The sequence below is a fragment of the Lissotriton helveticus genome, chromosome 3_1, assembly GCF_964261635.1.
Source record: "Lissotriton helveticus chromosome 3_1, aLisHel1.1, whole genome shotgun sequence".
Lineage (NCBI taxonomy): Eukaryota > Metazoa > Chordata > Amphibia > Caudata > Salamandridae > Lissotriton > Lissotriton helveticus.
In genome coordinates, this window is record NC_136061.1 from 405,879,365 (window position 1) to 405,905,954 (window position 26,590).

At 46.0% G+C, this 26,590-nt stretch overlaps 1 protein-coding gene across 3 annotated transcripts in view; it reads right to left on the bottom strand.

Moving 5' to 3' along the window:
- Positions 1-26,590, bottom strand: part of ORC2 (origin recognition complex subunit 2) — a 334,428-nt gene that overhangs the window by 50,701 nt on the left and 257,137 nt on the right. For all 3 annotated transcript variants that reach the window (XM_078680185.1, XM_078680186.1, XM_078680187.1), the window contains 3 exons: positions 25,658-25,754; positions 24,396-24,542; positions 18,011-18,182 (listed from right to left, as the gene is read on the bottom strand). In XM_078680185.1, the coding sequence (XP_078536311.1) occupies positions 18,011-18,182; positions 24,396-24,542; positions 25,658-25,754 (416 nt within the window). The remainder of the gene's footprint in view (positions 1-18,010; positions 18,183-24,395; positions 24,543-25,657; positions 25,755-26,590) is intronic.

Consider the following 26,590-nt stretch of genomic DNA (forward strand, 5'->3'; position numbering starts at 1 on the left):
AGTGGAACCTTCCTTGGCGGCAGGACAACATATATAACATATTCCTCGCCTTACATATACCACACCTGGATACACAATGGCAGCAAACCTCATTGAAATGTATCTAAAAATCCTTACAGGGAATGTAAATGGACTTGGGGACAAACTGAAAAGGGCTATAGTGTTAAAGTATTTTAATAGACAGGCCCCTGATATAGTCTTACTACAAGAGACACACTGGGTGGGCAATAATTGCAAAGCATTGAATAGATGAGGCTATAAGCTAGCAATACACTCCGGATTCACTTCTGGCTCTAGGCGCACGGGCACCCTGATTCGTAAGAACCTGGCACTAAGTATACATCGAACACAGGCTGACCCACAGGGCAAATTTGCGGGTCTGGAGGCCAGCTGGGAATGACGAGCGGTTAACATCATGTCGGTCTATGGCCCACCTCCGCTCTACAGATCAGTTCTAGCGGACATGGGGAGGATCATTCTTGAATAGCCAGTTGAAACATTAATCCTAGGGGGAGATCTTAATATGACACCAGATGACAGTATGGACCGACAGCCGGCATGACAACTGACCAGAACCACTTCACTCCCATCAGAATTTCTCAACAACATGGGCATGACGGATATATGGCGGCATTTTAATCCACGGACGCCTCGATTCAGTCTGGTCTATACTCACTCTTAACCAATATCACCACAGAACTACACTAACAAATTCCTGGCTTCTTAAAATCCCAGACATAAAAGAGAACTTAATACAACAAACGGAAAACTATTTTAAGGAAAATGTCGGCTCAGTTGAGTAGGCACAAATATTATGGGAGACCTTCAAAACAGTATTGAAGTGCCAGGTATTGGTACTCAAGGCCGGACACGCCAGAAACCAGAGAGACAGAACATAACAGTTCGAGATGGAGCTCCATATGAGTGAAACAGTATACACAGACCCCAAATATGGCCAATAAGCACAAGTTAAACATCAAACAACTGGAATATAAGGCCTTGGTAAAAGAAATGGCCAGGGCCAAACACAAAGCCACCCAACACAAAATATATGAGCTGGGGGATAGGGTGGCAGACTGCTTGCCTGGCTCGAAAAAAGGGAGCAGACTGAGCAGTGGGTCCCCCAATTATGCATAAACGACACTCACATTCTTTCAGACCTGCAAGAGATCGCAGAGATCACTAAGAACAGATCTACAGCCCAACAGTAACCACTACAGCAGAAGAATGGCGCCAATTATTGACAGATATACAGCTGTCTACCCTGTCCCCCAACATAGAGACTCGCTGGAAGGGGACATCACCAAAGCAGAAATTTGATCAGCAATCAGAAACATACAATCAGGGAAGGCAATGGGACCCAATAGGTGTCCCTATCGAATTCCTTAAATTAGTAGCATCTCAGGTAGCGCCATACCTACGAGAAATGTATCTTGAGAGTAGTGAGAAAGGGTTCCTACTGGAGGACCTACGAATGACCTCAATCGTAGTCATTTACAAGAAAGGGAGACCTGCCGACAGCTGCGGGTCCTACCGACCCATTTCTTTAATAAATGCTGAGGCCAAAACCCTAGGTAAAAAACTAGCCTCCTGTCTGGCCCCTATCACCACCTCGTTAGTGCACGCCGATGAGTCCAGCTTTATGCCAGGCCGAAACACAGTCTTAAACATCTGCCAACTCCAGAACGTACTGGGTCGGATACAAATAATTGCGAAGACACCGTAATACTTTCCTTAGACCCCAAAATGGAGTTTGATACAACTGAATGGCTATAGCTTTTTGAGCTGTTGCTGTGATTGGGTTTCGGCCCGAAATTCATAGGTTGGGTCAAGCTTCTAGACACAGACCTAAGGGGACAAATCTAGGTAAATAACCACATATCAAGAATATTCCCAATAAAGAGGTGTACAAGACATGGGTGCCCCCTGTTGACACTGATTTTCTTGCTGATGCTTGAACCTCTGGAGACATGGATCGGGGGTGACAGTGTGCTTAGAAGACTGAAATGGGCAGACAGACAGGATATCCCTATATGGTGATGATATGCTGCTTCATCTAGAATCTCCTTCAAAGTCAATACATAGAATTCTTAACATCGTTACAAACTTTTAAAAATATTCTGGCTACGCTTTTAACTGGTCCAAATTATTAATTATATAATCCATGGGTCATACCTAAAACTCCCACGGGGTGTGAGGTTAAGGTGGCGAAGGAGGTCTTCGCTACCTAGGTATCTTTATAACCCCGGATCCAATTCTCTTCTATATTCAAAATCCTGAGGCCCCCCTGAACAGATTGCGAAATTAAGTAAAACGCTGGAAGACACCGACCCTTTCTATGCTCGGCTGAGCAGCCCTCTTCAAAATGTTGGCTCTCCTCCGCTTTTTATATATCCTCCAGAACTACCACTTTAAATTCACAGAGTCCCACTTCCAAAACATAGACAGTGAAAGCAGGACATTGCTATGGGATGGGAGGACAACCCGTATTGCCATGCATAAATTAACCAGAAGCTGGTACAATGGGGAAATTGCACTCTCCGATATGCGCCTACTCGGCATCACAGCTAGTGGTTGTCAATCACTGGGTGTATCATCCCCAGAAGGAACCTGCTTATCAACTGGACAGATACCAATGGGAAGGGAGGGACACAACGGGGCTCTATACTCACTAGCAAAAAAAATTGTTACTTATGCCCCACTGTGCTAACCATCGACGTCTGGCGCCAGGCCAATAAAAAACTTGTCTGGCAGGGTACACTGACTCTAGCCACGCCACTATGATTTACCCAGAGAATCTGGATGGTAGACAATCAACAGGGATTTGACCGATGGGACACTATCGGTATCTCCACTATAGGTGACCATGGAGAAGTGTGGCTCAATGGTTAGAGCGGCAGACCCTGATGCAGAGGTCTAGCCCGGGAGCAGGGTTCAATACCCGCCTCGGCGGGTCTTGGGCTCAAAATTCCACGGACCTGATAATTCTCGCCTCGGTGCCTATTCCAATCATGGAGTCCCACTCTGCAACTCTGGGCAATAGCTTGCTGAATCTCCACAACGGCCCCCACAACGCTAAGGATGCCTGGCCTCCACCTTGGGGGTGCCCAGGAGTGGACATCTCACAGGGAAAGCCAGGATGGGTTCCACAGCGGTATTCGTACAAGCGCCTTGAGACCGTTGCGGGTGAGTAGTGCACTATACAAGTATCAATTTACATTTTTTTTAATCAAAAAAGAGGAAACTTCTAAAATGTCTGAATTCAGAAAGAATACTATTTGGACCAGAGGGAAATGTTCCGATACCTACAAATCCGTCCTGCCTTGACTGCTGTGATTGCCACATCAGGGGAGATACCAGAGACATCCCCTTGAAAGATAGAGTGTTATCAGAACCCCTAGGGAAAAAAGCCATATCATTGACATATAGGAAGCTGATTAATAACTTACATGACCCACTCCAACGTCTCAGAGAAAAGAAATGATCTAGGGCCACTTGAGGATGAGAAATTGCAAACTGCAATAATGTCCCCACGTGAAGCGCCATCCCACTAAATCTCCGCCTGATTCAACTCAAGATTTTACACAGAACTTACCTAACAGGGACCACCCTAAACAAAATTGGATGTAGAGAAGACCCACTTTGCCTCCGACACTGCGCGGAAGAGGCTACATTTTATCATATACTGTGGGAATGCCCTGGCATTGCGTCACTCTGGGGGAAAGCTACACGACACCTACAAAATGGCGATCGGCAAAGACATTCCTTCACCACCAAGATTGGGACTCCTCAACATATGGGATGCAACAGATCTCACACAACAGAACAACAATGGGCCACCCTGGGTTACACATTTGCATAGCAATGCGATGAGGGAGCTGCGAAGGGGCCAACCACGAGGGAGTTGGCCAAAGAAATGGACAAATGTATGATCACAGAAAAAGCTGTGTGTAAAAATAGAGGGAGTTCCAAAAAATGGGATAAAAAAATGGGGAACATGGAACACCTACAGATGAAAGCTATGTATCTCCCCAACTGCTGAAATGGCGATGAACAAAAGACAAGATACTGGACACACATGATTATACTTGCCTTGGAAGGGGCTCCTTGGGTGGAACAGACCTGGTATTTTGGGTAAAAATGTGTTATCTGTATAGACACAAACATGACCTCTATTGTTTTATTATAAATTAATAAAAAATAAAAATAAAAAAAATAAAACCATCAGTCATTGCAAGAACTGCTTGGATCACAAAAGTAAGTGGATCTGGTCAGAGAAAAGATAGTGGACAAGAAAGAATTTGGGCCATCATACAGAAAGCCTGTACCTGTCCTGGCTGTCGAAGGAAGAGGAACAGTACTTCTTCCGCCTCTTGCTAACAAAAAAGAAAAGAGATTGGTCTCCATTGATCTCATTAAACCACACTATGTGGCCGATACTGAATAGTAATCCTCGTGGGCTCCTGGGTAGCCGCCGCTCTCCTCTTGCTACCATACAGAAAGACTCATAACATTAGAAGAGTCACCAATACCAAGTAATGGACTTAACAATGAAATGGAATTAGTTCCTGTTGAAACAGAACATCTGTTAATTCAACAAAACCTGCTGAGCTACCAAAGAAGGTTCGAACTGCATCTGGCTACTTTATCGATTTTGGTAACTTCTCTCTTGATCCCAGGAACCCGAATCAATGCCAGCTCCAGTTCCCCGTTAACAACAACTTCATGACTTTTTCTGAAAAAGAGTTACCTATTGTCGCCATTCTACAGATCTGGATAATAACTGGAATATTGTTTTTTTTCTTTTCTGGTTTGGCCTAGTGACTATCTTTTGCTTACTCATGAACGGAATCACTCTCCCAGAACGCTCTGCAGTATCAAATGTGAACTTGGTCCTAAAACCTCATACATCATTTCATCATGTACAAAGAGACCTGTCCTTTGTGAACATTTCAGCCGTTCCAATTGCTGATGGTATAGTTTGGGACAGAGTTTCATATGATGCATTTTGTCCTACAGAACTTTTGAAAATACCTCATGTATTTAAAATCTCCTTAAATGATATCATTACCTCCAGTACATTTTCTGACGTTTGGGATTTTGAAATTGTAAATAAAATGTCTGATTTAGAATCCGCTGCATTTTCAAGCAATGAAATATTAGAGGACACTACTGATTACGACACAATGGACTGTTAAGCACCTTTCAGACAGTCTTGGGAGTGATCCCAGCCTTCAGACACTCTGTATTCGGAAGCATTTTTGGAGGACTTCCGCTGATTCTGTTCCTAATAGCAGGAATCCTGATTGTAAATAATCTGCTACGCAATGGATGTCCCAGTCACCAAGGAGATGGAAAAAACGCTCTTGGCGCGCCGATACCGTGTTTGCATGGTACTCCATCTGGGCACACCTTGCGTTCAGGAACTATGCGAGTCTTGTTTCCCATCATTTAGACCAGTCTGGATTGACTGTGTTTTGCCTGTCTTCCGATGCCTCTTCTGCAGACAAGAATGCGTGTTGGATCTCTGTCTAACACTTCCATCGGTTGCGCCACTGGACGTGGATGCTTTACTAGACCTGTTAATGGCCCATGTACTGCTGTGTCCTCAGCATATTTTCATGTTGATGTTTGCATTCTTAGAGCCACCACAGGATGCTTCAGATCCTGTTGGAACGGAGACCAGCTCCTCTACAGGCATCCAGTCCTTGGATATCGTACAGGATTCCCCAACATTGGTTGCGGGCACTGCAGAAGATCATCTGAGCTCGATTGACCTAATATGTGAGGTGTTGCAGGGATCGTCGTCTGCGATGGCAAGCAGCAGTGATGTTGCATCTCCCACACAGGACACAAACATTTGGCTTAACGTGTGCTGGGAAAAATGTGGGCTTTTTCAAAAACAACCAAACTTGGAATTTTAAAACAAAAACACTTTTTTACGCTCCTCTTGCTGACAGCATGGCTTTCAGGCACTCCTAGTTGTTCAGACCCTATTTACAAACATATTTTACCGGACTTCTATAGCGGATGCTACAATTTTTTTTTACATATAGACTTATTAAGTATTAGCTTATTTTAGACGTACATTTTTTAGTCCTTTTAGTATGTCGTCCAGTCGGATGAGGAGTGGGTGTTGTGGTTCATACAGGTACCCCGATATAGGTTCAGGTAGTAACCAAACCTTTCACCTATATTTCCTCTGCTTTTACACTACATAACGGTTCTTGGTACTGACCTTTTACCTAGTTACGCTACTGCCTAAAGGACCTGGGGTTTTCTCAGAAAACTAGCCTCATTCATTATGCATGAGGAGTCTTGGAATCTCAGCAGGACAACCATCTCCTGCGTAATAACTATGTATAAAGGTCATTTCTTCCATTATCCTAGTCCGACATGACACAGCAAGGTAGATCCCCTCAGGGTACCACTTTGGGTATATAAACACCATTCCTTTGCTGAGGCAGAGAGAGGAGAAAAAGGACTTCCATGATGACACACGGATGCAAGACACCGAGGTTTCTGCACGCAGACACTCCAGCTCGCATGGTCTGACATCCCTCGTGGGGTGTCCATATTGAGACCAACACGGGTCCCACAGTCTCTCACTTCAGGTAATGAGGTTGGATTTATCCTAGGGGAATTCTTGGCTCTACACCTACATGCATGTTAGGTACACATATTTACATCTAGACAGGGTGGCATCATAGGAGTACAAGCACTATGGTACAAATCTACCATGCCTTTATTCCATTGGTGCTTACAATCATTTATATCGGTGTCTGTCTTATGGTTGTTTCAGCACACCTAATTTACATTAGAATGACGCTGGTTCAATAAATACTTCTTGGAAAATATCACCACCGTCTATTCTGTGCATTTCTCTGAGACAAAGTGAGCACGAGTGCCTGAGAAAAAAGTTCTGTATTGCTTCCACGATTCTGAGGGATCAGGGTTGTCATGTTCGATAGTTGCCAGAAACGATTCACTTAATTGTAAGAGGGTTGGATAGGGGCACTGTGAGCTGGAAGAACTACAGGCTAACTTATTCTGTGGGGGTATCTGGAATCAGTCTGGATACCAATACCATAGTCTATGTTGTCTAAATGCGCAGATTCTATATAGGTTTATAGGAACTACACAACAAGAGCACCCATTTGTCTGAGGTAATCTCCTCTTATTGCAGAAGGAATACCTTTCATCTTCCTCATACAGTTTTGTTGTGATCAGAAGGGATGGAGGGTGAGCTACTGTTTGTTGGTAGTGTGACGAGCCACCTCTACCTTTGACTCTGCTGTTTCCGTAGTAACCACATCTTTGTCAGATTTGGAAGTGTACACTGCTTAAAATGCTCGCCTTTGCTGCTATCTCGGTCTGTGAAGAGTTACTGCAGATCTTGCTCCCATTCTCACTTGCTGCTTCTGAAAAGAAAACTTACATGATTGAGTCTGGATGCCACCTACGGCTTTAGTAGAGTCCATGTTTTTTATTTATTTTTTCAAGCATCTCTTCCACTTTCCATACCACCCTTCCCCCCAACAGGCATTCTTAATATGACCGGTGCCCTGGCCAGGAACCACAGAGACAGGGTCACTAGTATTGCAGAAGCTGATCCTTCCAACAATAGATCTGGATATCTTACGACTGAAGCTGAAAGGAGCAGATAACGCAAAGGTCTCTGAGCTCAAGCTGAACATCTGATTACGATGGCGGAAAAATACCCACCCGAGATGGAAATGTTTGCCCTGACCCATTGTGGGCTCAGCAAGGAGTCAAGAAATATCTTAAGACTTTTTTAAAGAAATACAACTTGTAAAGCTCCATGCGGAGCCCTAGAGGGCAGGAAAATACACAGCATGTCTATCTACAGCGACACATGTTACAAACACATATTTATAGTGGAAAACCTCAAACTAACATCTCAAAAACACACCATTTTGTTTACTACAAAGCCAGAACTGGTTTCTCAAGTGACACAGGCTACTTGCCAACTAGGCCAAAGCACAAACGCACATGCAAATGATTTAAAACTAACAATAAATGAGTCTTAATAAAGTTGCCAATTTAAATGTTTTTGTTTTCCTGCTTCCAAATGAATACATCGATTGGCAATTTTACATTTTTTTCACCCTGGTGAGCCATCACAAGCCTGTTTTTGGTCAGATTTCCCAACAGTCTGTCAGTGAGTCCCAAGCAATGAAGCTTTGTAATGGTAAATGAGTTGTGAACTGGTACTGCTGTTGATGAATACTACACATGCCTTGAACTTTCTGTGGAAACAAGAATTCCTTCTAACATCATCACCAGTGAAAAATAGAATCTGCCCGATAATAATCATGGTGAGACAGTTGCATTCATCTCTCGTTTAACCAATCACAAGGTAGGCAATTCTATGCCGTTCACCAAGCCCCTCTTCTATCTAAAGGGTTTGACATGACTGGATCCTGAAAGCTGTATTCATAAATTCAAACTTACAAAATGTCTAAAGGCATTAGATAATGGTTTGCTAACATGATTGGACAGCTCTAAATGTGTCCTCAGTTTATCAGATGTTAACTGCTTTATAAAGTTTATATTGTACAGTATTGATCACAACAAAAATAGAGCAAAGTGATCTGGCAACATAATTACAGCATTTCAGCAAGGCACAGAGCCCCGGATGGCATCAGTGCACACCTTCCATGTCCCAGAACACGTTCACTTCCATTTTTATTTGGGCGAAGGAGCCAAAATAGCAGTTGCTCTGTTTACAAGTACAAAGAGGGTGCTATGGTGAACCACACAATTTTGTAAGCAAAGAAGAACCAAAGCTTTCGCAGTGCCCTGTTCACAAATATGGCACAGGGTCAAGACTGATTTGCATATAGATGTGTCTGAACTGGGGTGGCGAAGTGAGCTAAAGAACGATGATGGATTCAGCCCAGATCCGTGACTGGGGGTGAGTGTCTGAAAAGTTTTGGCGCTCCGTCCATCATCTCCTTGTGTTTGCTCTGTTCACAAATATGAACACACCACAATGCTGTCAGACTTCCCACCTCCTTGTGCAAGACGGTGAAGTTAAATGTCCCTTCCTTGCTTGGGCCAAGGCAGGAGAGCCACCTAATAACCCCTGTCTTTCACAAGGCAGGAAAAGGGGAAGCACCAAATACCTCCCATCCTGGAGCAAAACAGAGAGAAAACAAATACCCTCCTTCCTGTATGTACGGTGAGAGAAGCAATAAATGACCCGTCGCCCCTCGGACAAAGGGAGGGGGCAGTGGGGTGGACACCATGTGACACAGTGAGGAAAGAAAGGCAAGAAATACACCTCTTCCACCATCATGCTCTACCAAATGGAGTCAGGCACTATTTGCTGCCAACTTTGGTGCACTTTCATGCATTTGTTTATCTTTTCCCATGGGAACTCCAATATGAAATCCAAAAAGTAAACTGCTTTGTTACCACCCCTTATAACTTTCTGCCCTTTTGACCAAAGGGCACTGTAATGGGTCTGATGAAAACAAACTACGCTGTTCTAAAGCTTAGTGCAATGGGGCCAGAGGGGAAAGCTGGGGACAAAATAATTCAAGAAGAAAAGTGTTTTCTTATGGAGTGTTGGGTCTACTCTAACTACAGAGGTGTTAATGCTGCTTCTGTAATACCTATGCCTTCCCTGTGGCTTATAGCGAGATTTTAAAATATGTATTTCCTGTACGAGATAGGAGTACAAAAGGATTATGATCACTATAAAAGAAAAGAAAAATGCTGTTCAAAAGCAAGGGTAACTAAACAATGGGAACAGAGGACTGCCGAGTTAACTAGAACGCACAGCTCATATACTCTTTTGGATATAATGTAAAGTATGGGTGCAGAGTTGTTACGGTTAAAACAGTTAAATAGCAAGATCCTTTATTCAAACCCGCACACCATATACCAAGTTAGCCTCATTATCTGCTCATGTGGTGTTTCTGATTCTGTGTGAAGTTGTAATTTGTGTACGTGATAGTTAACAAAATCTGCTCTGTTTTGTTGCAGACGAAATGTCTGTGGCAGGAGACTTACAGTAAGCAGATACTGTCCACAGCCAGTGCAGGGGGCAGCAGGTGTGTCCCGAGTGTGCTGCAGTTTTCTGGTTTTTCAGTGCACATGGGAAGAAGCCTGCGATTTCCTTCATTTTTTGTTTGCGCCATCAGGTTTACACTATTTTCATGTGAGTCCAAACCCTTTCAGGACATTTTTTTTTAAAGGAAGTCCAATATGTAAATTTGTTTAAAGGTAAAAAGAAACTCATGAAGATGATCCCATAGTAGTCGTGATCATCTGTGTTAAGTGTGTGGTATGTGGTACAAAATTATCTGCACTTCTCAGAGAGCAAAGCCAAGCCCACCATGGGTGAATCTAGATCCAGTCTGCTGATTGTCATTCTAACCGGATTGTCTAAACTACTACTGTCAACAGCGGATCAATCCAGAGTATCACTGTCAAGAGTATGCTTGGTGTCTATCAGAGATAGGGGGGCTGCAGCAAAGATAGCTGATAGGTCCGTTGCTAAGGCAAGTGTCAGACCTTTTTTTTTTAAACATTTTATCTATTTGGTTTGAGATCTTCCAAATGTGGGAATGTAAATTCACATCAACATAACCAGGTGATGTTGATCACCTGTAGGTATTTGCAATTTCAACACAGATCAGACATTCCATTGCATTCTTTTAACACAACCAGCACCTCAAAGCCAAGAAGTTTAAAAATGCGCTCCCGCGATTTTGAAAGAGAGCTTCCTGCAGCCAAAACCGTCAGGAAGAGGAAAATGTGCGAGAGACTGCAGGTTAAAGTAGCATTGTTTCTTCACACAGTTCCCGCTCCTTACTGCAGTAAGGCCACATTTTTTGGGCCAACTGGACTTGCCCAAACATGGTAAAAATACCAAGAAAATATGGAATTTTCCCTACGTGTTTTAGATAAAATCATCAGCAGTGGTGCTGGAACAATTTTCAGAGTGGAGGTGCTGCCAACTATGTTACATCACTTAAGTCCTAGGAATTGTGAAATACCCAAGGTCACACTAAGGACAAGTGTAGCAAATGAGCCACACCCATTCAGCTGTAGAATGGTATGGGTGTGGTTTGTAAGTGGTGGTGAATATTACAGCCCCTGTCGCAAATATATTAGTAGAGTGGTAGCACACTGTCATTTACAGATCACACATTTTCTATTGAAACTACCACTAAATTTGTACAAATGTGTAGTTTTACAGATCATTCTGTACCGCGCAAAGGATAATGTAAGGAAGTCTTTAAGATCCGAGGGACAGTTGGGCGGGGCAGTGGTGTCTGGAGGGTATGTGGAATGAGAGGCGGTGGTTCAGGTATGTTGGTCTGGCGTAGTGGAGAGCTCTGTAGGCATGTGTGAGGAACTTAAAGGTGATTCTTGTTGACTGCGAGCCAGTGGAGTTCTTGTAGGTGTTCGAAGATGTGGCTGCAGAGGGTGAGGGTGGTGGGGAGGAGAATGTTGAGGATCAATCTGACTGCGGCTTTTTAAATGTTCTGTAGTTTCCTGCGGAGTTTCTGGTTGTCACCTGCGTAGTGGGGGTTGTCGTAGTTGAGTATGCTGCTGATGAGTGCACAAGCGACTGTCTTTCTGGCCTCTGTGGGGATCCTGCTGAAGGTCTTTCGAAGCAGGTGAAGAGTGTGCAAGTATGATAAGGAGACGGCTTTGATCTAGAGGTTTATAGTGAGCGAGGAATCCTGTATGATGCTGAGGCTTCATGCATAGTCAGTGGGTGTGGGGCAGTGGAGGGTTCCCAATGCGGCAGGCCACCAGCAGCCTACCCAAGCGGAGGTGTTGGGCACCAGGATGAGGACTTCAGACTGGTCTGAGTTGAGCTTGAAGCAGTTGTCTATCATCCATATGGTGACTGCCTCTATCCCGTTGTGGAAGTTGTTTCTGGTGATTGTGGGCTCGTTGGTGAGGGAGAGGATCAGCTGGGTGTCGTTGGCATAAGACACTAAATTGAGTCCATGGTTCCCGACTACGGCTGGGAGCGGGACGTGTTGACATTGAAGAGGGTGGAACTCAAGGAAGAGCTCTGGAGGACTCAGCAGCCAATCTCAGTGTGTTCTGAGAGGAATGGTCGTAGTTTGACTCGCTGTATTCTACTGGTGAGGAAGGAACAAATCCAGTCCAGAGCTTTGTTGCAGATGCCGGCGTCATGGAGTCTCATGCTTAGGTGCAGTGGGAGACGTTGCAGAAGGCAGTCGAGAGAGGTCCAGGAGGAAGAGGGATGCTGTTTCTCCCCGGTTATGGAGGGAGCGGATGAGGACGTCTAGGTGCTGTGGTTGTTCGGAAGCCGGACTGGGAGGAGTCAAGGACGTAGGTGGCTTAGATGAAGTCTGAGAGTTGGGGGTTGATGGCCTTCTCGATGACCTTGGCTGGGAAGGAGAGCCAGGAGATTGGGCGAAGATTCTTGAGGTCTGTCAGGTCGGTTTCTTCATCAGGGTTTCAGGTATAATTTGTGCATCACCAGGTAAAGAATCATGCTTTGTTTTGATCCTATTGACATCTTAGTTTCCATCATACTTTAGAATTACAAAGGAAATTGCTTCATTTGCACTTTCTTAACTGCTGATATTTTAAAATATCAGTACAGAACATTTACTGGTATTTAAGTTTTGTTGTGTGTTAGAAGAAATTATATCCTACACCCTTCCCTTTTACACTCCCTGTCCCCCAGTAAGATTTTTACATAGTTCACATTCCAAAATCCTCTCACCTGCAATCAGAAAAAGAAATTGAAACATCAGTCTTCATATTAAAAGAATGTGCAGGAATTTATCAGATATCACCCAACATACGACCTCTGTGACAAGATAAAATAATAACAACATTTAAAGGCATCTTGTGAGAAAGTGCCATCTTTCTTGCCTTGGTATGCCCCCACTTTTTTCTGAACTGCTGATGTACTTTGACTGAGTGTGCCCTGGGTCCCTGCCAACCAGGTATCCAGGGCATGTGTTCCTTCCCTACAAAGACAAACTATGCTGGAACAAAACACCCAATTGGCATTTCTGGCCACCTGTCAGCCCCTAGTAAATGGTGCCCTAGGCACCCAGGGCATGGAGACCAGAGAAGGCCCCTGAGGACTGCAGCACGTATTGTGCCACCTTCAGGGACCCTGTACCCTGGCACCCACACACTGCCTTTGCAGGCTGAGTGCCTAAGTACAGAACTAAAGCAAGAGTCGACATGGCACACATCCCTGTGTGCCATGCCCAGAGAACCCACTGCCCTGGCATACTTCAGTCACCCCACTAGCTGGGTGCCCTATGCCAGAGGTGAGGGCCCAGGTGCATGAGCCCTGTGCTCCTACAGTACCCAAGGCCATTCCTGGGCACTGTAAGTGCAGTGTTGCCATTTAAGAGTTTATGGTGCTGGGAGGTTGTCATTTATGAACTCCACAGCACCATAATGGCTTCACTGAAGTCTGACAAGTTTTGTACCAAACTTCTCAGCACATTAAACCCACACTAATGCAAGTGTGGGATTTAATGTAAAATGCACAAGAGGGCATCTTAGAGATGCCCTCCAGAAACCCGAACCAACAAACCACGTCTGGGCTGAGTGGCTGCATAGGCTGCCACACAGCAGACATGTTGCTGGACCCCTGGGTGGGGAGCCCCCCGCTCTCCTGGGTCTGCAGCAAAGCACATCCTGGGCGAGGTGCTATGTCCCCTCCCCCAGGATGGACAGGGGAAGCTTCAAAGGCATACCGCCTCTGAGAGCTTCCCCGGGCCATTTGCTGTACCCAGCAACCAGCCCCCCACCAGGCCTACCCCCACCCTGGCGGGAAGACTGTCGGGAAGACTGTCGGGAAAAACTACATCAGGAAGGGGGGTGTGCCAACCTGTGCCAACTCCACCCCTCAGGTGGAGGAGGCGAGGTGAAGCACGACCCCGGCCATCTTGTAGATGGGGAGTCCTGCCCAATCCCAGCTAGGCTCCTGCCCCCCTCCCACAGGAGTGGAGCAGGCTAGGGGGTGTACTCACCCCAGGACAGGGACCCATTGGTCCCTGCCCTTGCCCTACCTGTAACGCCCCTAAATTCAGATCCCGATACCAACAAGAAGAAAGAAGATCAAGAAGAAGAAGACCCGCCGCACAGCTGCTAACAACAGGACAACAACAACTGACTTGGCCCCAGCCCTACCGGCCTGTTGATCCTGGAACCTGCTCCTGCCTAATCCCGGCGACCTCCGCGGACAGCAACCTTGGGACTCCCAGAGGACCTGCCTGCCTTGACCCTCTCGAAGATTGGGACTCCCATCAGCAGACGCTCTGCTGCAACAACCCACCTGGTGCCCACCAGGAAGCTCCGGACCAGCCCACTATGCACCAGCCGAGCCCGGGCCGGGCCAACCCGAACCAAGACCACGAGGACGTCCCCCCGGCGACTGGGACCCGAAGTCCAGTGCCCAAAGACCCTGCTCGACGAACCAGCCGACGCCTGCAGACTCCGAACCAGGGGCGACCCCAACCGCGCCCAGCCGAGGGTAAGCATTTCCGACACCGAAAGACACCCCTGTACCCAGCGCCCTACAGCCCCCTGTGCCTCCCTTTGGGGTATCTACCTGTGCTCCAAAATCCCAACTTACCTCTCGAAGTGCTGGTCGCCCCCGGAGAGTCACCGTCCCAGAGCCTGCAGCCTTTGTTCCTTTGTCAAGATCCTCATTGGATAACATTGCGAGCCCAATGGCTCAAAAGCACCCTGCATCCAGCCGCCCGAGTGCTGCTGGCTGTGACCTCTCTGTCCTAATCTACTTCCCTCCTTGCCCTGAGCAAGTGACCAGGAGCCCAGCTCCCACAGCTGCGTGGCCTGCTAGCCAGCCGCCACCAACCGAAGGCCCCCTGCCTCTCATTGACTAACATTGGGCCTAACTACCTCTGCACCCGGCCGCCCCTGTGCCGCTGAGGGTGTACTAACTGTACCTACCTGATCCAGGGGACCCCTGAGTCTGTGTCCAGAACCTTACCTTCACCAACCAAGTACTCACCTGGAGGCCGGTAATTCACTTACCTGCCATCGGATAACATTGACCCATTTTGACTCGAAAATTTTCTAAGTGTGAAGTTTTGAAAACTGAAAATATTCCTATAAAATCAGCCAAAGTCCGAATTTGAAAATACTCACCTGTTAGCAGGAGAGAAGCCAGTACTGTACCTTTCAGCCAGGACTGAACCGCCTAAGTAATCCCTAGCGGGTTTACTAGTAACCTGTATTTTTCTCCATAGGAACCCATTGTCTGCTTTTCTATGAAATTTCTTCAAAAATTGTCCGAAATACTGAAACGCACTTACCTACCTGTTTTAAGTTAAGCTCCCAGTGCTGGCCCTAGGAGACTAGTGCTGGGTTACAAAAGTAACGCGATCGTATTTTATCTGTAACCTGAATTTTCTCCCATTGGATAACATTGTCAGAACCATCTTGAAAAGTTTCTAAGTGTGAACTTTTAAAACAGCTTCATATTCAGGAAAATCCAACACAGTAACTAAAACGTTTTTGCTAATCTGGTTTCAGTTTAGACCCCAGGACTGAATCTACGACCTAGTCCTGGAACTACCAAAGTAATCCATAAAGTAATCAACTGTACTCTCCTATGAAAAACCCATTGAGCTCAATGCTAGAGTGTGTTTCAGAACTGTATGGCTTATTAGCTATCCTGTAATTATTGTGTGTACAAACTTATTGCTCCTCTGCAAAGTATTTACTTGCGAGTACTTGCATCTCGAAAAGTATATTTTTATAACTGTTGGTTCTAAAAAATAAAACAACTATATCTAAGGATATAATAACAATTGGCCTGGAGTTCAGTTCTTGAGTGTGTGAAACCTTTTGCTGACTGAGTGTGTGCAACAAATGCTTTACACTGTCCTCTGGTACGGCCTTACTGCTCGACCAAGTTACCACTTTGGAGAGTAAGGTCAGTTCTGACTTCAACCTCTGTTAAACCTTTGGGGTTTGTGGACTCTATACACACTGTACTGCCTTATTGTCCAGTATATATAGAGTCACCTTCTCACACATCTTAATTACTCATTTACTTTCTGAGCCCCATCATGGTTATTCTGGGGTGCTGCAGCAACCCCTGAACTCCTACTTCTTGTGTCTATGATCATGGGTATATTATGTGGTGCTCCCATACCGCAGCATCTTCCAGAGGTTACAAAGGTGGTGTTTCTGAAATCCTGCTCTGCAATATGCCTGACCATCTGGAGTTATAATCTAACACAACAGACACCGATGTGATATGGGCGGTGGATGAGGCACATTACTCAACTTGACGGTTTTAGGAGGTGAGGCATGATTGACATTGCAAATCTAGGGAATATCTGGCAAGGGTCACATATGAAGTCCTTTCAGGAACTCCGAACCCAATTCGACCTAATCCGAGTCTCAATTCTACAAATATTTACAGCTTCAACATACGCTCCCAAACCACAACACAAAAATGTCAGATCTTCTAGAATATCACCAGCTCAATGCTTGTATCTCAATGGCCCCTTCGGGGACGTGTGGAACCTCACAGATATACCGCTCCTTAGTAATCTATGCCTCAGATGATTCTGCGTCTCTCAGGAAGAAATGGGAGGGCGAGGTGGTTGATGACAGGGTGGAAGAAAGCTAGGATGGCCCCATGTGAAACTGCGATTTCTACTTACCTCAGGCTGCTACAGCTGAAATATTTACATATCATATATTTTACACTCAGACGCCTATGTCATCCGTAGCCCCTCTTGATTTTGCTGTACAGATGCCAAACTTTTCTATATGGTTTGAAGTGCCTCAAAGTTGCGAAGTATTGGGTAATGATTGACACTACACTGACCCACATCCTGCGAAAACCAACTGACTTATCTCCAAGAGTAGCAACCATGGGGAACGGGCACTAGTGGCAATGGTAACGATCATTGCCAAGAGGGACACTTCAAGTAGCTGGAAAGTTGGAGGAGCCCATTTAGAAACACAACACTAGAAAATCTGGGAGCGATGGTGGTAATGTTATGGACTATCAGACGTATGATGTAACATGAGCCTGAATGCATGAGCTTTGCAGGACATCAGATGTAACAAAATTGGAGACTATATTGGATGCATTGGTTGTTTCGCTTTTGTTGCGCATTATCAGAATGCAATAAAGTTGCTTTAGAAAAAAATAAAATGAGGAAAAACTGCAAAGGCTTGAAGATTTTAGCCCTCACATTTTCTCCATCTATACTGCAATGTCTCAAAGAATAAACGAGGGTGGCTTTCCACAAGTGGTTGATATGAATCGTGTAATTATTACACTAACTTTTAAGGTCTTTTTACTTGCCAGTGATTTCACATAATGTAACCAATGAAACATTAGCTTTAACACACTTTTTTTCTGTCATCAAGTTGTTAAAGACATCTAACTAACAAAATGCATACAGGGAATGCACACTGGTCAAAATCCTTATGTTTATACGTTTAAACAAATGCATTTAAACATTTGAAATACATTTTCATTAATCAAATACAACACCTTATATTTAAAAGATAACAAAAGGGAATGGTTGTGATTGGTTGAAAGGTTAAGCGTTCAGATCTTACACTAGAGAAGGCACAACCACTCAAAGTAGTCAGACTACTGGGGCACTGAACCAATCTAAAATACCGTACAGATGCTTGAGTGAAGTACTGTTACTGCACTCAATCCACAAATAATATCATGAAGGTCTATTATGTTTCTGTAGCTGGCTGAAGGCAAAATGACCCACTCTATGGTATGGTTTTAACTTCGAAGCAATTATTTTTTTCTATGACCTAGCATAGTTTCAGAGCACTTTGCCGGGGGAGGGGCTACCTCAAGTCTCATTATACTCTGTTGCCTCCCCAAACTGCACAGGTCAGACCAGCATTGAGAAAGTAGCAGTTAAAACTTAAGCTTAGGAACACCACAATACATGGTAAACGATGACAAGGTTTGGTGTGGGGATACACATTGTTCATTTCTCACCTGGCGTTGGGTGTTAGACTGCGAAGAACATGCGTTAAGGAGCTGAGGGCCAGGGCTCCTGACTGCTTCACTAAGAGAGAGTTCTCATAGGAGGTCTCTTCCAGGTAGGGGCTGTATGTAGTGGTTTCATACCACAGCCAGTTGTAAAGGCTCTGCTTTGACTGGTCCCACACTGTAAAGAAAGAATGTCTTTAGAACTGCGCATACAATTTGAACATTTTGTATCGCACATTAGATAGCAGTATTATTAGTTGCTAAGTGCTGTATGTAACTTAGCTTAGCTCCTCACCTTGGGTAAGAGTCTCCCTCAAACACAAAGGAATGGTAAAAATATAATAATGCTCCTAAAGGCCCCCACAGAGAGAGAGAGAAAAGTAACAATGAGTAAGAGCAGGTGAAGGAAGGAGTATTTTCTGTCCTGTAACTCTAGTTCTGTAGTAGGGGTATCTCTGTTATAGTCATAATCTAGTGAATAGTCCCGCCCATGTGCGTGGACCCTGGAGCAATCAAAAATAATCTCTTAAGGTGTCGAAAAATGCAGAACTGCACAGACACTTAAGAGAGAATTAAAGACAGATAATGCAGCCTATATCCACAGGCTACACTGTCCAGTACTTCAACTAGAAATTCCACCAAAAATCCACAAACAGCAAAGCCTGTCCAGATTTTCCTTGCTTTAATAGCAAAACCTCTCTGGAATGATAGAGAGGAAGACATGGACAGACAAGCCCCATAGGCTGCCATTATGTGGCTCAGAACAGGATACTGTGCCTTTAAGAGAACTTCACAGTATCCCAGAATGCACTGCAGGTCCCTTTTACTTTCAGCTCTTTTTGAAGGCGCAACACGCCAGAACTGTAGCATTCCTTACATGAATATCTCTCTCGACCGGGGAGGAGGGCGGGCGCTTATGACTATAACAGAGATACCCCTACTACAGAACTGGAGTTATAGGACAGAAACTACTCCTTCTGTACTAGGGGATCTCTGTGTATAGTCATAATCTAGTGAATAGAACGGCAAGCCCATCCCCACACCAAAGCGGCGGTGGAGAAAAGAGAAATAACACCACTACTGTGCAAACAGATTTCGCAGCGAAGCCTGCCCAACCTGAGCGTCTGCCCTGGCATCAGTGTCCAGGCAGTAATGCTTAGCAAAGGTATGGACCGACTTCCAAGTGGCCGCCTTGCAGATTTCTGCAATAGGAACATTACGGAGCAAAGCAGTCGTGGCAGCTTTGCCCCTGGTGGAATGAGCCTTAGGTTTACCCCCTAAGGTCTTACCAGCTTTTTGGTAACACAATTGTATACAGGACACAATCCACCTCGAGATTGGACTGTTTAGAGGTAGCAAGACCTGTCCTGACTGATCCATAATTGATAAACAATTGGTCTGACCTACGAATATCCTTGGTTTTATCCAGATAAAATTTCAACACCCTCCTAACATCCAGGGAATGCAGGGACCTTTCCGCTGGAGAGGAAGGATTCTGAAAAAACTTAGGTAAAGTTATGGTCTGGTTAACATGAAAATCAGATATAACTTTTGGAAGAAATTTAGGGTGAGTACGCATAACAACCTTAGTAGCATGAAATACAGTATAAGGTTCTTGACAACACAACGCCTGGATTTCACTCACCCTGCGGGCCGATGTAATGGCCACGAGGAACGCCGCCTTCCAGGACAGGTGCTGCAACGAAGACTTATGAATAGGTTCAAAAGGCTCCTTCATCAATCTGGACAGCACCCCATTCAATTCCCATGAAGGCGAAGGAAGCCGGACAGGAGGGAACACTTTCTTCAAGCCTTCCAAAAAATCTTTGATCACAGGGATCTGAAAGAAGGAAATCTGTGAAGGGCATTTCCTGTAGGCAGTCAACGCAGCCAGATGAACCTTAATGGAATGGACATTAAGGCCAGACTGCGCCAGATGTAGAAGATACGGAAGGATGACATCTTCCTTACATGTCGTTGGGTCATAGTTCTTGGACTTGCACCAGATGCAAAACCTCTTCCACTTGTAAGCATAAGAAGTCCTACTGGAAGGTCGCTTAGCCTCCTTCAGTATGTCCATGCAATCTTCTGGTAGATTCAGATGGCCATATTGCACTATCTCAGGAGCCATGCCGCCAAACTCAAAGACGAAAGGTTGGGGTGCAAAATCTGCCCCCCGAATTTCGTGAGAAGGTTCGGCCTGCACGGCAGCCGTATGTGAGGAAGGAGAAACCGGTGAAGCAGGTCCGTGAACCACCACTGTCTGGGCCATTCCGGGGCAATCAGGATCATCCACGCCCTGGACTGGGACAGTTTGATGAGCACCGCCGGAATCAGGGGAATGGGTGGAAAAGCGTACAGAAAGCTGTTCGACCAGTTGATCCATAACGCATTCCCCAGCGTTCCCGGCTGGTAGTACCTGGAGGCGAAGTCTCGGCATTTGCTGTTTTCGGCGGTGGCGAACAGATCTACGTCTGGAGTCCCCCACCTTGCGAATACTTCTCCTAGTACTTTGTCGTTTATGACCCATTCATGGTTTTCCTGAATCAGTCTGCTCAGTGCGTCTGCCTGAACATTCTGTACACCTGGTAGATGGGTGGCCGTTAACGTCAGTCCTCTGGCCAGAAGCCAGTGCCAGATCGCCTGGCCTCCTGCGACAGAGTGCGCGATCTCGACCCCCCCTGCTTGTTGAGGTAATACATCGTGGTCGTATTGTCTGTCTGAACAAGCAAAGAGTTGGTCCAGAAGGACAGATGAAAGGCCTTCAGTGCCAAGTGAACAGCCCTGAGTTCCAGGAAATTGATGTGGTACGTGGACTCCGTCGGGGACCACGTCCCTTGAATCTGTAAGTCTCCGGAGTGCGCCCCCCAGCCGTGGAGCGATGCATCAGTCACAATTGTCTGCGTGGGAATGTCCTTGTGGAAGGGAACCCCTCTGAGGAGATTCTCTGCTGAACACCACCACTTCAGAGACTGAAGAGCATGCAGATCCCACTGATCCTCCAAGCACTCCTCCAATGGTCTCATGTGCAGCCGTGTGTGTGGCGTGAGGAAGGTACAAGAGGCCATCGACCCCAGTAGAGAAGACACCGTCCTCACTGTTGTAGATGGAGTGGTCATAAGAGTCTGAGCCTTCCGAAGGAGTGATAATCGTCTCTCCTCCGAAGGAGACACGCTTGCCGACAGCGTATTGATGGAGGCTCCCAAGTACTGTATGCACTGGCCCAGAGTCAGGACAGACTTGGACATGTTGATGTGCAACCCCAGCTTGTTCAAGAGAACGCACGTCTTCCGGAAGTGCGCTTGAGCTTCCGAGAAGGATGAGGCCTTGAACAACCAATCGTCCAGGTACGGGTAGACAAACACCTTGTTCTTCCTTAGGTGTGCAGCTACCACTACCATGCACTTCGAGAATGTTCTGGGCGCAGACTACAGCCCGAATGGCAGTACCGTGTACTGATAATGATTGGCGCCGACTTGGAATCGCAGGAACTTCCTGTGTTTGTGTGCAATGGGCACATGGAAGTACGCATCCTGTAGGTCTATAGCACACAGCCAGTCTCCCTGTTGCAGCTGAGGATAAATCTGATGCAATGACAGCATGCGAAACTTCTCTCTGCGAATCCACTTGTTTGCTTGTCGCAAATCCAGAATGGGCCTGAACTTGTTCTTGTCCTTCTTGCGAACCAGGGAGAACCGGGAGTACAGACCTCTTCCTCTTTGAGACAGGGGTACATCTTCTATTGCCCTTTTCCTTAACAGGATATCTGCCTCCGCCTGGAGCTCGCGAAACTGCGAGCTGACCGGTGGAATTGATGGAGGCGGGCTGGTGAACAGAAGACTGTATCCATTATCAGGAGGCACGGAAGAAGACGGAGAGGTAGAGTGTTGTTTCCTGGCTGCCGTCACTATAACGGAGTCTCTCTGCAGAAAAGCCGGGTCGGAATCCGGGGCCCTGTACTTCTTAAGAAGCCGGGATGGAGCGGCTCTCGTTACTGCAGGTGTGAGGAACAGCTCCTCCGCAGGCTCTACCAATCCTGGTACGAGCGGTAGTAAAGGGCGAGACAAATGCTTCTTATGATGCGTCTCAAAGATTACGGACGTCGTAGGTGTTGGAGCCGACATCGTGATTCCCAATTTTGCCGCACCCCTCAGGAGAACATCCTGGAACGTGCTGATGTCGTCCACAGGAGACACTCTCGTCCCCGGGGAGTCCGACAAAGTCGGGGAGTAGGACCTGGTCCCGGAAGAGTCCGTGCGGGACCGTGATCCGCGCCTCCTGTGGCGCCGTCTTGACCTCGTGGAGGATCTGTGACGACTGCGAGATCTCCCTCTCCGTCCGGAGCGGGATCGCAACCTCCTTGGCTTCGGTCGCCCTGCCGGTTCCACCGGGGCAGGTGACATTGGCTTGGCTGGGGCCCTCGGCCGAGGGGTCCCCTTAGGAGGAGTCGGATAACGTGGTAACAAAACTGTCCTCGGAGGAATCGGAGGAGGCTTGTCAGCCGGCAGCTGAGGTTGAGGTGGAGACTGAGGTTGAGGAGGAGGCGGAAGTGGCAGAAGTGGATGCGGGGTGGGAGCCCGCGGAGGAAGTCCTCTCGGTAACGGAGGAGGAGGAGGAGGCGTAACTGTCTTCGGCCTAGCTGGGGTATACACAACAGAGTACACCGAGCCCGGTGACCCGCCCTCCTTACTAGGCTGGGACTTTGGAGAGTCTCCCAAAGGCACTTGACGCCTTCCTAGCGTCGAAGAACGGCGACCCAACGGCGAGCGTCGGCCCCTCGACGTAGAACTTCTTCTCCTTGACGGTGAGCGCACTTTCTTCGACGTCGAATGCCTTCGCCTCGACGGCGACCTTCTGCGCCTCGACGGCGACCTTCTGCGCCTCGACGGTGAACTTCGCCTCGACGGCGATCTTCTCCTCGACGTCAAGGATCCCCTCGACGACGACCTTCTCCTCTTCGACGACGGCGAAGTCGCCGTGACGGCGAGCGCCAACGCCGGTCCACCTCTCGACGTCGAGTCCTCGACGACGACGCAGATGAGGAAATCGTCACCGGAGACCTCGACGGCTGTCTGTTCAATTCCCTCGACGCCGAGCGGCGACGTCGCTTCGACCCAGAGCCCTGGAGAGACGGGGAACAGACTGCAGTCATCCCTCTCGACGCCGTCGTCGGTGCAATCGACGCAGGCGGAGAATGGGGACATTTGCTGGTCTTCCTGCCCCAGAGGCCTCACCAAGGGCAGAGGAAGCCCCTCCAGACCCACCTTGTGCCTTCAGTCTTCTGTCTTCGAGGCCCTGAAGCTTGATCTTCATCCTATCCCTCAGGGTCCTGCCAGAGAAACCCTGGCAGATGTCACACTCCTCTGGGACATGAGATGAAGGAAGGCAGATGATACACACCTCGTGTGGGTCCGTCTTGGCCTTCTTCCTGGAGCACTCAGGGCATTTGTCGAATAATGCAGGCATATTGACCTGAAAGAGTGCCACAAAACACACACCAGGAAGCAAAGCCTCAAAGTACTTCAGAAAAGTACTCAAATAAGTGAAAAAAGTAAAAAAAAAATCACCAATAAACCCTTGAAAATGGAGAGCTCAATGCTCCAGGGTCCTGCTTGCAGGAGCCGGAAAAAATAACTGAAAGTAAAAGGGAGCTGCAGTGCATTCTGGGATACTGTGAAGTTCTGGAAAGTTCTCTTAAAGGCACAGTATCCTGTTCTGAGCCACATAATGGCAGCCTATGGGGCTTGTCTGTCCATGTCTTCCTCTCTATCATTCCAGAGGGGTTTTGCTGTTAAAGCAAGGAAAATCTGGACAGGCTTTGCGGTTTGTGGATTTTTGGTGGAATTTCTAGTTGAAGTACTGGACAGTGTAGCCTGTGGATATAAGCTGCATTATCTGTCTTTAATTCTCTCTTAAATGTCTGTGCAGTTCTGCATTTTTCGACACCTTAAGAGATTATCTTTGATTGCTCTGGGGTCCACGCACATGGGTGGGACTATTCACTAGATTATGACTATACACAAAGATCCACTACTACAAAAGACAACCAAATGCTGGGTGTAAGGTTTGGCAAAACTTATCAGTTGATGATTCAAAAGACTGCAGCTTCAGCTTTTAGGTCGCAACATCAGCACAGAACATTGAAGTTAAGCCGATTAACACAAGTTATAGGTTATGAACAGTGACAATCACAGTGATACCCGCTAACCCATGCAAGAATGTCGAGCTATTAATAGAGGAGTCTTGGGAGGGTCCCACTTTTGTCACAGCCACTGACCCACTTTGCTAGAACCACTACTAAAAAGGCGAGCACTGCAAAGAGGCACAACACTGACACTTCATAACCATCAATCATCTTTTATTTTATTCCAATGCCTAGATGCAGCCTTACTGAGCGGTGCGTTGATGTGATCAATCGAGGCAATCAAGTGAATGTTGGGCACAGCAGCCAGCTGCCCAAGGACTTGCTGCGTTTTGTCCCCCCTCAACATCTGACTGTCCAGGTTATGGATGAGGAGATAAAGGTCCAAGGAAGTATCTGTGAAAAGGGAAAACACGCATTGGTGATCAGACGTACATAGCTGCTTCCCAATTTGTTTTCCAGTAAAACCCAATGTCAATAAGCCTGAATGTATAAGCTACTCTAGCGTTACTTATTTCCTAAATCCATTCTTCCTCTTCCCTTTTATGCTGCAGTGCCCTTTACCTAAACTATGACCTGAATGTGTTACATAGGACCCTGTCTCAGTGCTATTGTGGTTGCTTTTAACAGTCAAGATCATTTCCATTTCCAATTTAACAAAAGCTGGTCCATGCACACACCACAAACTTATACATGAGCTATGGTGATATATCTTTCATCTTCACGTCATAAAAAACACAACTATCCTGCTGTAAAATTCTGGTTATCATTATTACCAATGTATAGAACTACAATGAAAAAACACAAGCTTTGCAATAAAATACACTGGACTTGAAAGTAGGAAATTCCCCTTATAAATTCCCGATCAGTTCCTTAATTCAACTAAAAACTAAATATTCTGGCTTGGTTTACAAACCAAGGAACTAAAACCTTTGTAAGGCAGCTCTTAACGAAGGCAACAGCAAGTAATTCAAAATTAAATGTAATTGGTAAACAAAACACTTTTCGATATAATTCTTAAATGAATCCCTGCAACAGGCAAATACTCAGGCTACTTCCCAGTTCATTGTTTTTCCCTATTACGCTACCTACACTGAGACCAGCAATATGAAACTCAGTGTTGGTCCTACTCCAATAGGAATAGTCCTCCTCACCTCTCCCGTTGCATGTCTTTCCTCCATGTGCCAAAGGCCACTCGAAGCTTCTTTTGACAGGGTACGCTAGTAGGAGAAATGTTGGTTTTCCTCTCACGGAATACTGTGCTGGCTTTGTTATGTGGTACTCAAATGAGGTATGGCACTTTCCCTTCTGGAATAGAGACCCATATCGGCTGCCTAGCCCTCTGGCTTGCTTCAGCCACCGAATAGAAGTCCCTGCTCTGTAACCTTGTCAAAGACGTTTATCTCATATGATTTATATTCTACTTCTGTTAAGAACATATAGTCCTTAGGTGTTTGCCCCTCCATAGCACACATGCCCACCACGCCTGCATGCATGCATTTTGGAATCACCTTTTCTGAAAGATTTGATGATGAACTCCAGCTGATCCATGGGGTTCCTGAAAGTCCCCATGTGATCTAGCACTTCTTCTGTGATGGAATTCAGAATCTGAAATGAAAACATATAGGTCTATGTTGTGGGGAAAGAGAGAAGTAATGCAGGATCATATAGTATGAGAGAAGACCAGTTGCTGAGGTGGTGAGCTCACAGCTCTTTGGTCAGCTTGGGTGCAAGAACACAGTGGTGACAAACATGGTGATCTTATGCAGCCACAAGTCAGATCTGCAGCTGTCAAGACATGTGACTTGCCTTAGTACAAAGCCATTCAGATGCTTCAATGTGCATAAAAAGTTTGAATGTTTACTGAAAATTGCATCATGATATGAATTCGTCAAAGGAACCCACAGATTATCCCCTTTTCATGGGACTTTTAGACCTACCAACTTTAGAAAGACAAAAGGATGTATGGGCTTCAACTCTGCATTAAAAGGAATTGCAAATAACGGAGCCTAATGACGAACAGACAGCATCAAAAACAGCAGTAAGCATAACCAGTATCTGTGTAGTAAAGAGCTATATTGCCATTGAGGGGTTCGGGTGATATTTACAAACCATGAGGCCGAAAGACAAATGGTTTTATTAATATCACCTGACCGCTGAGATGGGAAAATAGGACCATATTACACGCTATTCCTTATGTACGTTTTCTTATAATATATGACATTTAATTGAGCTTAGTACTCTTTAGAAAGATTTAGTACATTTGAGTGTCGTCTGTTTATTTATTTTTATTGTTTGCCTGAGACATCAGTTATACCTGTCAATGTTTCAAGAAATGGGCGTTTTTGTTAGGGTTAATGTGCTAATATTTAAAAAGTAGTATTATAAATCACATTTTAAATGCAAAGGACATTGTGAGGAAAAAAAAACATTCGTTCTGAAAT